The 14,625-nt window shown below is 36.9% G+C and overlaps 2 protein-coding genes across 3 annotated transcripts; one reads left to right on the forward strand and one right to left on the reverse strand.

Moving 5' to 3' along the window:
• Positions 1–239: 239 nt before the first annotated feature.
• On the forward strand, positions 240–3,181 carry rpl30 (ribosomal protein L30). 2 transcript variants are annotated; one of them, XM_017453924.3, is made up of 5 exons: positions 240–263; positions 379–425; positions 1,127–1,272; positions 2,711–2,841; positions 3,076–3,181. In XM_017453924.3, the coding sequence occupies exons 2-5, from the start codon at positions 405–407 to the stop codon at positions 3,126–3,128; spliced, it is 351 nt and encodes a 116-aa protein (XP_017309413.1). In that variant the 5' UTR covers positions 240–263; positions 379–404; the 3' UTR covers positions 3,129–3,181.
• A 2,001-nt stretch (positions 3,182–5,182) lies between these two features.
• Positions 5,183–14,364, reverse strand: laptm4b (lysosomal protein transmembrane 4 beta). The gene is made up of 7 exons (XM_017454232.3): positions 14,079–14,364; positions 11,861–11,978; positions 10,941–11,014; positions 10,409–10,531; positions 10,216–10,314; positions 9,069–9,164; positions 5,183–7,311 (listed from the first exon to the last, which is right to left on the reverse strand). The coding sequence occupies exons 1-7, from the start codon at positions 14,169–14,171 to the stop codon at positions 7,249–7,251; spliced, it is 666 nt and encodes a 221-aa protein (XP_017309721.1). The 5' UTR covers positions 14,172–14,364; the 3' UTR covers positions 5,183–7,248.
• Positions 14,365–14,625: the final 261 nt, after the last annotated feature.

A 14,625-nucleotide genomic window follows, 5' to 3' on the forward strand; every position in this document is an offset into this window, starting at 1 on the left:
TTCCGCACCAGTCCCGTTGCATCATGGGATTGTTTGACTCGCATAATGTGCATCGGATGCATACTGCTAATCTCTCTGGAAACTGTACATCATCCGGGTATTTCTCGCCTACTCAGAATTCAGACATACTACCGTTCTAGCGTACTCCTTTTCGCCTACTGTCTAGTAGGTAAGTATGCGGTTTCGGAGGGCGTATGGTTTACGAGCGCGGTGCACTCTGGGTAGTCCTTTCTCTACGAGGCCATCTTGGAGTTAACCAGGCAGTAAGTGCGGCTCTACTTCAAATTGAGAAAATAATCCGTTTTGTGGCGCGCGTTGTAACTCGCGTTTGTTATATTTCGAAAAGGAAAGAGTTTATATGTGTTTATTTGTGTGTAGGTCGACCGGAACGGACTGGAGTTAAAATGGTGGCCGCAAAGAAAACGGTGAGTCTGAGAGCCGCCGCCGCTACTGCATGGCGTGTGGTTTCACGTGGAAGTAACACACGGAGGCCTCGAGCTTTATTTACAGCCTTTAAATATACATTAGCATTATTATATCATTTATGGGGATGCATGAGACACGTAAATACTTTTGTTTTGCAGTGAAATGTAAACTTGGTTTAATTGAAACTTGATAAACATTAGTTAGCAGTGTAGATACAGCAATAGCTTATGGGCGAGGTTTGCGTATGAGATTGATGGTCAGGGTTTAGTCGTTAAACAGCCCTGAATTCTATTCCAAGAAGTGTCAAAAATGGATAACTTTTTATAAATATTTTAATCATAGTTCTAATTAGTGAGCCAGTTTTGTGTGGTACAGAATGACGTGCCATGGTCTTTAATCAGATTAACCTTAATTACATGGATAGTCATTTTGAATAAACCTTATTGTTGTTGATATGAATAGATACTCCACAGCACAGGTTTACAACCCTGGTCCTACATGGTTTAGTGTTTTACCTGCTCTACCAACTAATCCAAATTAATCCGTAACCCTTTCTGAGTCGAATTGGGTGAGTTTGGACAAGGAAATGTGCAGGACCTGGTGAACCAGGGTTTGGGAATCCTGTGTGTACACAGGATATGGATGGTGTGTGTTTGTTTGTTTTCTGTCATTATAATGCACCCTGTTAATTCCACCACAGAAAAAGTCCTTGGAGTCCATCAACTCCAGACTGCAGCTGGTGATGAAGAGTGGTAAATATGTCCTGGGATACAAACAGTCACAGAAGATGATTCGCCAGGGCAAAGCCAAGCTGGTCATCCTGGCCAACAACTGCCCTGCTCTGAGGTATCTACACGCTGTTCATCAGAGACATAAAGGGTGGTTGTTGTTTTAAATATGTAATATGGATCTACACTTTGGAGGTTTAATTTGAGAGCCCCTGCTGTAAAGAGGATGCAAAATAGAACTACTTGGAGAAAAATAGTTTCTCTTCTTTCTCACACATGCACACTGTGTGCACTTCAAATCAGCACAATGTGATAGTCATATAAAACAGTGTAGGAACCGTTCGTGTGAAAGGTTCCTACACTGTTCTAGCAATGACAGCACTCCACAGTTAAAGCACCAGTGATGTACTGACAGCAAATTCCAAGCAGAACACGGTTTTAAATCATCATGTGGGGAATCTAACCTGGAAATTGACCCGATGTGAAAACATGGTCTGAATGTTGATGTACTCTAAAGTGTATACAAACGACCAGTGTCATCACTGTAGCTCTTCTTTTTCTTTTTCTTTTTTTTTTTTTGCAATGCACCCGATGAGACATGGTGAAATTACCCAGGGTTCATGAAGTTGGCCTACAATCATGAATGCACACATCAGAACCTTTTCTGTCACTGGATTTGTCTTTATGGCTTAAAGAAGTTAAATCTGTTCTCTGGGACTGAAACACTGATGTGTTGTGACCACGGGTTACACGTGGCCTAATTTCAACCAATTAAAATAGCAAACGAACATCCTCCCAATTAAAAAAAAAATGGAAGTATCAATACTTTAATTCCTGGCGTCTCCTTTTCAAAATTAAATGAAAATATTTTATGAAGTAGTAATGATGTGCAGGATAGGAACTTCTGATCAGACGTCTTCCCTGTCTGATGGTCTGTTTCTCTCACATGCACAGTCACATTTCTGTGTCCAAGAAGGTTCATTACTTTTATATGTAACTTTTTAGTATTACTTTGTTTGAGTCTTACCCTGTCTTGCATGATTCAGTTTATGATTGGGTTTAATAAATGAGGACTAGGGCTAAAGACCAGGTGTTACAATGTCACCAGTGGATTTTCACATCTAACTATTTTTGTAATTGTATTCATGCAGCTAAATAGTTTTATATAAACTGAGTGTAAAAATGAATGGGGGGGCTGGCCAGCCTATTTATTTTACAAAAATCAGGCTAGACTTGTAATCCAGAATTTGTGACTTGACATTGGAATAAAGAAGTCATGCTATAAAATGAGTTTTGCAGTGAGACACTGGATACGTTTTGGGAAACGAATAAGTGCATTGAATTTTTTTTTTTGTTGTTGTTTATGGGTCTCGCTTGCCAAGCTATCAGTTGGTTGAGAAATTTGGCAGGATCTGTATGTTGCATATGGTTTTGGTTTTTTGTTGTGTGTGGAATAAGTAGCCATAGACAGTATGACTTGAGTTCAGTACAAGTTTAAAGTCACAGTATGAGTCTGGAGATGAAATTAACCTTTATTTTTTCTCTCCTCCTTACAGGAAATCAGAAATCGAGTACTACGCCATGTTGGCCAAGACTGGTGTCCACCACTACAGTGGAAACAACATTGAGCTTGGCACAGCCTGTGGTAAATACTACAGGGTGTGCACACTGGCCATCATTGACCCTGGTACGTAAATGTCACTTCATGCACAGTAATCCGAAACACTTCGTTTTCAGCAACAGCAGCAGTTTGGCACGGTCATCTTGTCGGGTGTCTATGCCTAAACCACTCCCTATACATAGTTTTTCCCAATGACCAGTCGCAACTAAGTGCTATTCGATTTTACTAGTTGCTTGTTGAGTAATGTTCACTCCAAAGATTTAACTAAGTTTTGATCCACATCTTCTCTGCGTCTTACAGGTGATTCAGACATCATCAGAAGCATGCCAGACCAACAGCAGGGCGAGAAGTAGAGCCATGTTTCTTGAAAGTTGTTATAAATAAAATATGGTTAAAATGTTCATAATGTTTTGGTGTTCATTTCCACTCGTTATACACATAGTTAATTATTCTTCCATGGTGCTTTAATTAAATTTATTTAATTGCATCTAATTTCCTTGCTTTCCTTCAAGGAAAAGATGTATTTTCCAAATAAGACTGATGCGTCACTCAAAAATGAATTCCCTTATTGAGGACATTGGGGTTAACAGATCTACATATAACAGTGACTACACACTGGATTAACCTTATGTAAAATAATACCGTGCCTGTAACATTACCTGACCTCTCATATGGCTTTCTGGGGTTGTATTTTAAGAGCAGATGCACCCTTGAAGATTTCTGGTTCACAGATTGAGTGTGGTAGGATTAAGGAAACAAGGATTACACCCCATGTATGACTTTTGCCTGGATTTCTACATCATCTTGTTCCTGGAACATTTTTTACATAAGTTGCGAGAGTCATGTTTACTGTTTGAATGGTCTGCTGGCATCCACGGTTCAGTGACATTGAGGTTTTTAGCCAGGAATAATACATTTATAAACATAAAACCTTAATCACATTTATCCATAATGCATGTATAGCCAAAAAAAAAAAATCCCATTACTTCTCGCTCTTTGTACTACATTGTGTATTACAAAAATGTATTGGTGGGGTGAAACAAAGAAAATGTCCCCTAAACTTGTAAACCAAAGGCTCCCTGATGTATGGTAGTCATTACAGCCATGTAACAGCATGGTTACCCTGATCATTCCATTGGGTTGTGTCTGACAGGGCAAGTACTGTACCCTGTAAACTCTACACCAGGAGTATTAAAGGATTTGCAGGTTTTAAGTTCAGTCCTGTATCACAGATTGCCGAGAAACAGTACACTGAAACTGTACTACATGCCACACACACTGATGTCTTTCACTGCTGTTTAATGACGTCTTCATCCCTACAGTTGGCGGTTAAAAAAATTAAAAGCAGCATAGATGCAGTTTTTTTGTTGCATAATTGACTGGATGCTGATGCTTCAAAGACGAGTGTCCTTGCAAGTGTGAGTGTAAGCGTGGCTGGTTCAGACGGTCTGCTGACTGGTGTGAAATAAAAACAGCCTGAGTGCAGACGGCAGCCGCTGCCCTTAGCAAGCATACTCTTCAATGTCTTTTAAAAAGCTCACAGCAAGGGCAAATCACAAAGCATATAGAGATGATGTAGCATGATGTAATTTAATCCCTATTGCTTTGATTATATATATGTTAGAAAAAAAGCATTCAAATGAGGACAAATCAGTAATTTTACAATGATCAAACAGGATGTCATCAGCCATCAAAAGAAACCTATTTATGAAGTAAACAATGTTTTGTTCGTTTTCCTCATCTATTAGATAAAGTTCTAGAGCAAGCCTTTCTCCAACTCGTGCCTGATTAAAGCTGACCTAGTTGTGCACGTACACGTAGGATAGAAAATAAGTTAGAACATCTCTAATGCCGTATCATGTTTGGAGATAATGTCCCATAAATCTGCTCACCTTCCTGGATGCAAGATAAAAGATAGGAAAGTATGTGTAGACAGCAGTGTAGCTGGGAATTCTGCCCCCCCCCCCCGAAAGAATATTGCTCTGGGACCCAAATCTTCTTTAACTCCATATTGTATAGATGAAAGATATTCAGATATCTGAAAATGATTGTGGGTAATCTTTGAGATGTGGGTCACTACCTTTCACCATTAGAACAGCTAGAGAGTAATAAGATGATAGCCAGAACCATGACGAGAATCCACAAGCACCATACAATATAAAGTTAAAAAAGGAAACTGAACATACTGGAACAAAAGTATGTTCTTACTTCTGACTCTCTTCTGTATTCATTCTTTAATCTTCAGTAATTGCTCTGTCCTGGTCAAGGTCATGCTGGATCCGGGATCTATCCCGGGAACACTGGGTGCGTAACCCGAGCTCAGGATCAAACTGGGGACGTTAACATTACTCTCTACACCACCACAATGTGTTTATTGCTGTAGGGTTCAGTAAACAGCTACAATGGCTCAACATGAGATTCTTTTAATTTTAAGAACTGTTCAGTACAAATATTGCAGCTGATAGAACATCAAGTTCGAATCACCTCAATCACAGACAAAACATATGACCAACAGTAAAAACCTGTAAGAAATTTCAGAACTGACTTTTTTTCCCTCTAAGCAAACATATTACACAGAAAATTAAGGTGATTGATTGGATCAGGTTATAATGTTAGATTTTAGGAACCTAAACACTTCACATGACAAAATGATTGAATCTGAATAACGATTTCATTCATGATAAGAAAAACAGCAAATATGGTTACTGCAGGTTGTTCATAGCGATATTTGACTATATTTCAACCCAAAGCTCTTTTGTATGGAATACTTTAACTGGAGCAGACAGACATCCTGACACTGCTTTATATAGATTAAGAGCTCTGAGAGATTGCGTGATCAATGTATTTAATGTATAAAAATGTAGCAACGATGTCAAAACTTTGGTTTATCTACAGTTTGTTGGTAGTTTTGTAAGATTTTTGTCCCGTTTTCATTGTCATTTACTAATCAGCAAGTTTCCTTCTATGAATAATGACAGAAATCATCTAGAAAAGTGAACATATCCTAAATAAACTTCTTCTGGAATTCAATGAATAGATCTTGTATGGTAGCACTTCTTGTATTGTTCTCTGCTTGATATATCGCTTTGCTTGTATCTTTCTCATTTGTAAGTCGCTTTGGATAAAAGCATCTGCTAAGTGAATAAATGTAAATGTAAATAATTGGCAAGTGGAAAATGCCAATTCTGGGGAAATAATATAACCAGAGCACAGAGCAGTGAACGTCTGCAGGCTTCACTTAAGGCATCGATACTAAAGTGCTCTGTGTTGAAATGTAGGACAGTTGAATAGAATTCTGCATAGTTGTTGCATAGCTCTTAAGCAGAAATTAAGCTAGGGAAGACTTCAGGAGATTTTTTCATGTCACTCATATTCAGACCCATTACAGGGCTGTGTAATAACAACACTACATTACTGTGCTACATACAGTCTAACTTTCCTTCATTAACTATCAGAGAACTTACAACATGAATTATTAAGACTTATGTGCAAAAACATTGTGGCGACTCTGCATATGACTGGTAGCCACTGGATCTATGGTTTAAAAAAAAAAAACAGCAATACAGGGCAGTGTGGGAAATAGCCACATTCAGATATTTTAAATGAAAGATAATGTGAAAATGACTAGCTTACTTTCACATTTAAACTTGTATCCATGTTTTTCATTAAACTGCAACTATATACAGTATAGTACATGTATATTATATTGTGCGTATATATATATATATATATATATATATATATATATATATATATATATATATATATATATAGTATATATATTATATTATATATATAGATAGATAGATAGATAGATAGATAAACACATACATAATGTATATATGTATATGTTTTTCTAATCTTCAATTTAGAATACTTGCAAAACTATCTGAAATGTATTTTTATTAGTAACTTTGAAATTGCATTAAATATTGTCTAGTGTTGGTATAAACCTGTTTAAGATGTTGTAGACTGGTCTTTCGGGATCTTTTGAAAGATTTCTCCCAATTCAGTGTTAATATAATGATGGATATATAATATAATATAATCTATATTACCCTGGCTGCCACATTCATCAGGTTCCTGGGAAAACTATCAGTCAGAAAGTGCTCTTAAGTAACTCACGTGTTTATTATCACCTGCCACATTTAAATGTCAGGTATTTTCAGTAGCCGACAGCAGTGCTGAGACGTTCACAGTATTTAAAAAAAGGGGAGGTCAGTGCCGTGCATAATCACTGAATGCTGAACGTGCAAGTCCAAATTGGAGTTGACACACAGCACTGGTCTGCCAGGAAGGCTGTGAAGACTTGCAGAGGGAAGAGCAAGCCACACTTCTGCCTTCAGAGAGCAAAGGACAGAGACGTCACAGAGTAAAAAGTGGAAGGCTCGAGTGGGGAAATATGAAACACTGACAGAAAAATCTTTTCTTTGGAGGATATTCAGGGAGAAGACATCTGTGTCATGCTGAGATTTACTCAGGGGGCGGCTCCTTCGGCGGAATTGCGACAACCTCTTCATAGGATGGGAGTAGCACCTAGAAAGCAGAAGACCGTGTAAGCAGGATGTTCCTGTACTTTTGAACATAAAGTTAAATGTTTTAGGTGACTGAATGGGCAACATGCCGCTGCTCAATGCCCTTCAATATACACAGGCATAAACAGGCAGATAAACCTTATAGTGCCTTGCATATGTATTCACATCAATATAGTACATAAAATACATTTTCCAATAAAAAAAAGTAAAAGTTGCAATTGCGTAAGTATTTACACCTGTGAAACCCGTCGTCACCCTGTGAAAACTATCCACACGGTGAAGCATGATGGTGGTAGCATCACATTAAGCGTTACCCTTGGCCTCTTGGTTGCTTATCTGACTAGTGTTGTCTTTACCTGATTGTGACTGATTTTGACAGAAGTCTTCCTCTAAGCAGAGACATGATTCAGAAGGCCTCCAATTTACATGGAGATCATGTGACACTTTATCTGCACATAAGTGGACGCCATTCAACTAATTAAACGGCTTCTGTTGTCAACTGGTAGCATTTAGTGCTTTTGCAGCAACAGGGATTATAATCACACACACTTCAATATTATTTGTGTAGCTTCATGACATATTAATGCAATTCAATCCATTTGTTCTCCAGGTTGTGAAAGTACTAAATGTGGAAAAATTCAAGGCGAGCAGGGAACACTTATGCAAGCCAATATAATGCTGTTATAAAAGAAGGGCTAATTTGAATTGTATTCTGAGCGGATCCTAACTTAATCTTCAGAGTCTGACTACATCAATGAAAGGATTTCAAAGGAACTGGACAAAAATGGCTGGTTATGTAATGGGTTTGAGCTGAAGAGCGAGAAAATCCATGCTTTTCACTGGAATTCAACAGCACACTCCAAAGCAGCACTTCAACTTATCTAACAAACACAAACAATCCAGTTACTTTACAGAGATAATATTAAAGAAAAACATAACCAACACACCATACAGGACACTCAACATTATAAATCAGAAAATCCATTAAAACTAGAAGCTGGGTGACTCTGTATTTAGCTTTAAATATAAAACTGTATTAAACTTTAAATATAATACGTATTCAACAAGACAGGCAGAAACTATAAATTACAGTCAGGCAGTCACTAGGCTTTAAACATTAACATAACAATAATGTTACGTAGCAACAGCCCAAACCCATTATTATAACTTCAGTATTTAATCATACTGTTATTTGTTAACAGTTATTTTAGCACCGTATTTATTTTTATTTATCAACCTATTTATTATTACTAAATTCATATCTATTTAATCAATTTGAGGTTATTTAGTAGTCCTTGTGTATGTTATGATTTGCGCACACACACACACAGAAGCATAATAAGATCTATTTTGAGGGAAATCTATTATTTTTGGTTACAATTTAGATATTTTTTTTTTCAAATCACAAGCGTGACAACTTTAGACATTTCTAGATTATGACTATGGGAAAGTGTCACGTTCAAGCTTTCCTGCAGTTCCAAAGTTCATGTTCATTCTTTTCCCCGAACGTAAAACAGATAAATTGCTCGTTAAAATTCAAGAAATTTTGATCAGTGGTTTACACAAAACCTCAAAGACGTTCAAATATGTTGACATTTCACTGTTGTTTAATAAAATTAAAAAAAACATGACCTCGGGCTTGTTCTTGTTTGGTCTCCCCTAAATGCCCTTAATGTCAGCATGGGACAGAATGTTCTGCAAGTAAGAATAACAGGACACAGTAAAAGGGAGTATGACAGTACATTGTCCTTGACTTACTGTTGTATCATTAGTGGTGACATAAACCAAGACCTCTGTGGTGCCTCTTCCACTAACATATCTGTAGCAGTTCCACACACAGGCAATCAGGTAAGCCTGGCAAATAAATAACAACATGGTATCAATTTTCCATATGATAACATACAAGGGCACAGCAAACATATAACTCACGGAAAACCTATAACTACACAGAACTAGTACTAAATGCTTATTAGAATAACATGTAGAGTGCATGTCTCTTCACGAGCAGTGAATGACACAAAAACATATTGCCAGTACCAGTAATAAGTAATAACTCTTCATTTCTCCCAGCATTCAAAAACCACTCAATCTCAGTCTGTATGGAGATGTGTGTTAAACATGTTCAGACACCACCCCATGAGACAATCCAGTCCTATATCCTGTAGTAACATATAGCGATTTTGCTACAGCTATTGAAAGAATTGAAGTGGGGTGCAGCATGCGTACCCACTCTGTGACATGACATGTTTGTGTCAGGTATGTGAGCTGAGCATTCATTTCTGTGATTTCTTGCAATACTAATATATTAGTAAATATAAGAGCCACTGTCTGTTGTCACTGCCAAATGATTAGAAATATGCATGACCACTGTACATGATGAAAGTTAGTTAAATTAGTCAGTTGACTTTAACCAATGGCAGATTGTGTGCTGCTAGTGTAGGCCTATGGGTTGAAATATAGCTCATGTGCTGTTTACATTATGGGCAGTATATAATAGTATATAATACTGTATTCTTTATTGTTTCTAGCTAGAAACTGCACCCATGACGTTTATGGGTGCACACTTCAAAAATCCTTTTGGGAGGAACGTATGTCCACACAGGACATTATTTGCAGTTGGACAACAGCCACTTGGCTCTGAAGTCACAATGGGTCAGCGCTGCACATTTGCTGCTTCTAATTTGCATAAAATTTAATCCAGTACAATTTTTTTCACAGCGACTCAGGTTCTCCCCACTCTCTAATCCCTTGCACGTTTCTGGTGACACCCCATTGAAAATTAATGGGTGCAAAATGTCAGGTATTCAGTGTACTCATAGTGTAAAATATCACGCTGACATGGGAGTGTATTGGAAATGGTGCCACTGTGTCTGGTGTAACTGATCACTGATTCTTCTGCATTTACCTTAAAAGCCAGAATACAGCCGATGAAAGTAAGTACTGCAAACACTAGGCATATGTTGTTGGTGGACATTAAGTCCTCTTTGTATGGAAAGGTCCCAGGCTGTTAAAACATAAGCATTTGAACAAGAAACTCCACACCTGGTCAACAGAAGAAATAAATTATTGAAAGGCCAAAGGTTGTTAAAGTCCCATACCAGCTGCTCAAGGTAGTCCTGAATGGTGTTTGGGTAAACCATGACACTTATTGCTACCAGGGTATTAAGGGCAAAGTCAAAGATTTGGTAGCAGAAAAATGGAATAATCCAAGCAGCATGTTGCTGTGAAGAAGGATGAATATATACAAGGTTAATATATATACACACTTTATATGTTTCAGTCTTCACTACTTAGTAAGCTGAAATACTGCAAACACACTGACACAAAGAAAGAAAAACCTGATAGCAGATAACAGCAGGGATTATAGTTAGCTATATTGTTATTATTAGATCCATTGATTTAAAAAAAAAATTCACAATGAAGGATATTTAACAATCCACTTATCGCATGCAGTCCATGTATAAACAATTAACCAGAAACCCTGAATTTAAAAAACTCCTTAAAAAAATACATCATGAGGAAATTTACATGATGAAAGTTATGTAACGCACATGCAACACTGCAGAAATACCAATAAAATAAAATCCTTTTTTCCATTTGATAAAATCACCGTAAATAACGTAGCTTTACCTTATAAGCACCGTAGGTTGCCATCCCACAAATCAAAATCATCAGTAGGGAAATTGCAGCAGCGATGCACATGTCTGTGGAGAGAAAACGAGGCTGAGAGCAAAAATCCAGCAAAACTCGTGAAGAACTATCAGCAGATCCATGAATCCCAAATCCTCCTTTAGCAGTTACAGACTTACATTAGATTAAATTAATGCATGCGTGTCATGTTTCTGATTTATCCTGGTTGATCACTAATAAACCTAAAGGCACATTAGTTAATGTGTGATTATTTTATTTTAGATGTTGTAAACATAATAAGGATCTATATACATATTTCATCCATATTACATCCCAGAATACATCTGTTTTTCTCTGCACACTGAAAAGTTCAGGAGAGAAATAGAAAGACATGTTCGGTCATATTTTTGAAAATTATCAATATGTTTCTTATTCTTTGCAACTGGATAATCAAACCCAAATAAACTACAATCAAATATGCCATGGACAAGCAAAAGAACCTTTAGGAGTGTACAGAATCCAGACGTAAGCAGGCCCAAGCCAATGGCGATCAGTCTGAACTTTAAATCTGACCGCCCTAATTCATCAGGATTAATCATGTTGTGTCTGAACCTGTGACATGAAACTCAGCTAAACTCTCATTTCCCATACACAACTTGATCATTTTACAGCACACTGATTTTTTTTTTTAGACGACCAAAACATCTGTTATTGTTCTATATGAAAATGTATTTGATTTGGCCGTTAAAATCAAAAGAAAAGAGAAAGTACATTCCTTCTGGTGAGCAGCTGACCATGAAAAAAAACAACGCTGAGCATTTATCATAAAATTTTCATCCAGGCAAAGTTGTGCAGCACATTATTACTTTGAGAACGCAGGGTAAAAAAAAAAACTCTGCTTCATAACATTTTTAACTTACTCGCATCATCCATGACATCCAAGTCTGTGCCAAGTTCGGCACTGGTGAGGTGGTAGTGATACTGCACTGGGTCGTTTAGAGCAGACAGTAGGATTAGCAGGACCACAGCGTTGATGAGCTGCGTAGGAGAGAGGCAGGTGGGTAAGCATGGTTAATCTGGTGCACAGTGATGATTATAAAATAAACTGAGATGCTGCATAAAAGAGGAAAAACCTCTCATACACTACTATATGGACAAAGGTTTGTGGACAACTGACCATCATATTAATATGTGCTTGTTAAACATCCTGTTCCAGATGCATCTCTACAGGAAACCCCTGAGCCCTTACCACCTCTTCTGCTCAGCTGTAACCTCTGTTTGCATTCTGCCTCTCACTTGTAAGTCATTTTAATAAAAGCATCTGCCATATGAATAAATGTAAATGACTTCAGGCTATTTGAATGGACCGTCGATTAGAATGTAAATAAAGTAAATAATCATATACATATAATGTATTATATATAATGTATTTATCAGACTCATACTCAAAAACTACACAGAAGAGACAAAGACACTGGCTCGCTCTGTAACCGCTACACAAAAGAAGCTGAAATGTGGGACAGCTCCACATGACTGAGTAAACCCGAGTAGACCCGCTACTGCCTCCGTCTCTGTTTACACTCGAACAGGCTTTGTACTTATTATAAAACTGTACAACAATAAATCCAATGTAAAAATATGTTCTATACAATATATACACACATATTTCTATATTATAATGAATCTGTCATTTTGTAAACGAATTCTATAAAATAATAGAAAGTAATCTACATTATGCAGTTTACAGCTGAATATATAAAGATATACATAAGTTATATAAATCTTATAATGTAAACATGTATTTCAATTAACAATTTAATTCTATTAAATGAATCCTACTGCATTTATACAATTTCATTTAAATTGCATACACATTATTTAAATATAAAAATGAAAATTGATTTAACTCCATAAATTAAAAAAAACAATACTATATTGGTATAACTAAATCAAAATTGTAAAATATTTACTTTACCTATTCTTACTTTATTTTATATATATATATATATATATATATATATATATATATATATATATATATATATATATATATATAAATATAAAAAAGATAACAACTACAAAATTACACAAATATTTAATTTAATAAAATATAAACAGTGCACTGAGGAGAAAGTAAATGTTCATTAAATTAACATAAGATTTCTTAAGTACTTGTATTTAAAAGTATTTCATTCACTTCCTCCTAAATTACTTATTTGAACAATTATTGGATTCAATAAAACAAACGGTGCTACGTTTTCTGAAATAATTTCTCCTTTCGGTAATATTTCACAGACATTATACATCTATTAATTAATTTAATAAAACAATTAAGAGCTGTTGCATTTATAGAATACATATGAACTACATTTACAATAAATTAACATTACTATTCTTTTATTTTCATGATTATTCAATTTAAAAAAAAAAAAAAAACTTGGTTGTGAATCAGCTTTCCCCCTCCAAATCAGTGTTGTTTTTCAGGTATATTACAGTAAATGTAAGTGTTATAAGGAATGTATGAGGTTCAGTCCTTGCTCAATGTGGGTGCAGATTAAGTGATATACAATGGTGGACCATCTGCAGGTGTAAGACCTACAAAATGGATATGGGAACTAACTAACCAAAAAGAGGATAGCGTAAATAATATTGGAGGAGGTATAATGGTATAGTAAATGAATTTAAATATTTAGGGAGACATATTCAGTATTATATACAGCGTGGCTGAGAGGTTCAGTGTAATATGACCAGTACAATGATACAGTAACAGTAGTAACGATAGCAATAGTATTCAAGCTAAGCTAACACAGCTTTCTGGGTCGGTGTGTGTATGTGGGAAAATAGAGCAGGAAAAATATTAAAATGCAGAGTTGAGAGGTATTAAAGCACAGGGTTGGGTCACTGCTCTGAATAATGTGTGTGTGTGTGTGTGTGTGTGTGTGTGTGTGTAACACTAAACCGCCATTGGAGGGCAGTGAATACACTACAACATTAGTGCTGGAATGATCTGGTTTTCCCCTTTTGACTGAATAAAATGTCCCGTCCTGAGTCTATGAGTGTAAAGCGGGTCTGCAGTGAGCCCTGCTCCTCGGTGCTGTACTGAAAGCTCGGACAGAGAGGACAGACCCGCTTACTCACCATGTACCAGACGCCGAGGATAATGGTGCCCGTCCGTACATGACAACACAGGCAGCAGCTCGTCGTGTACCATCTGTCCCACGGCGAAATCATCTTTCTGCTTCAAAACAAGGCGCAGCTATTTCATACAGGCCTGTCAGAGATGTAATGGCGCTGGTTTGCAGTGCGGTATTCAGAGTGAAAGCATCCAGTGCGTCGTGTGTTGAGATCTGAGGGTTGAGTCAGTGTGCTGTGCTCCTCCGTGCCTCAGCAGTAATTCAGATCATCCCCTGGTCACGTGACCGGACAGTGGGGATTTGAGCTAGGATCAGGACGTGATGGCTGCTCGTGTGTGTGCGTGTGTTGTATGATAAGATTTTATAATCCACCATAGAAATACAAAACACAAACACTGGAATAAAGTTGGTTTGATGTTGGACGTTCGATATTCCCAGATATGCGGAAATTAAGGGACCGTCTCTAAAGTGACATACGACATTGTTAAACACGATTCTAACTTCAGTAGCATTTGAAGGGAATGACTTACAGTCATGTAATGTGTAAACTG

The sequence above is a fragment of the Ictalurus punctatus genome, chromosome 24, assembly GCF_001660625.3.
Source record: "Ictalurus punctatus breed USDA103 chromosome 24, Coco_2.0, whole genome shotgun sequence".
Taxonomy (NCBI): Eukaryota; Metazoa; Chordata; class Actinopteri; order Siluriformes; family Ictaluridae; genus Ictalurus; species Ictalurus punctatus.

What these genes read in the sequence shown, in the direction of transcription:
- rpl30 (XM_017453924.3), top strand. Translation starts at nt 405, where the DNA reads ATGGTGGCCGCAAAGAAAACG. An exon ending in TGGTGGCCGCAAAGAAAACG is followed by an intron (nt 426 to 1,126) that starts GTGAGTCTGAGA and finishes ATTCCACCACAG; the next exon opens with AAAAAGTCCTTGGAGTCCAT. An exon ending in ACTGGCCATCATTGACCCTG is followed by an intron (nt 2,842 to 3,075) that starts GTACGTAAATGT and finishes TGCGTCTTACAG; the next exon opens with GTGATTCAGACATCATCAGA.
- laptm4b (XM_017454232.3), bottom strand. Translation starts at nt 14,171, where the DNA reads ATGATTTCGCCGTGGGACAGATGGTACACGACGAGCTGCTGCCTGTGT. An exon ending in CAACCTACGGTGCTTATAAG is followed by an intron (nt 10,532 to 10,940) that starts GTAAAGCTACGT and finishes CCTTCTTCACAG; the next exon opens with CAACATGCTGCTTGGATTAT. An exon ending in GCTGTATTCTGGCTTTTAAG is followed by an intron (nt 9,165 to 10,215) that starts GTAAATGCAGAA and finishes TTTATTTGCCAG; the next exon opens with GCTTACCTGATTGCCTGTGT.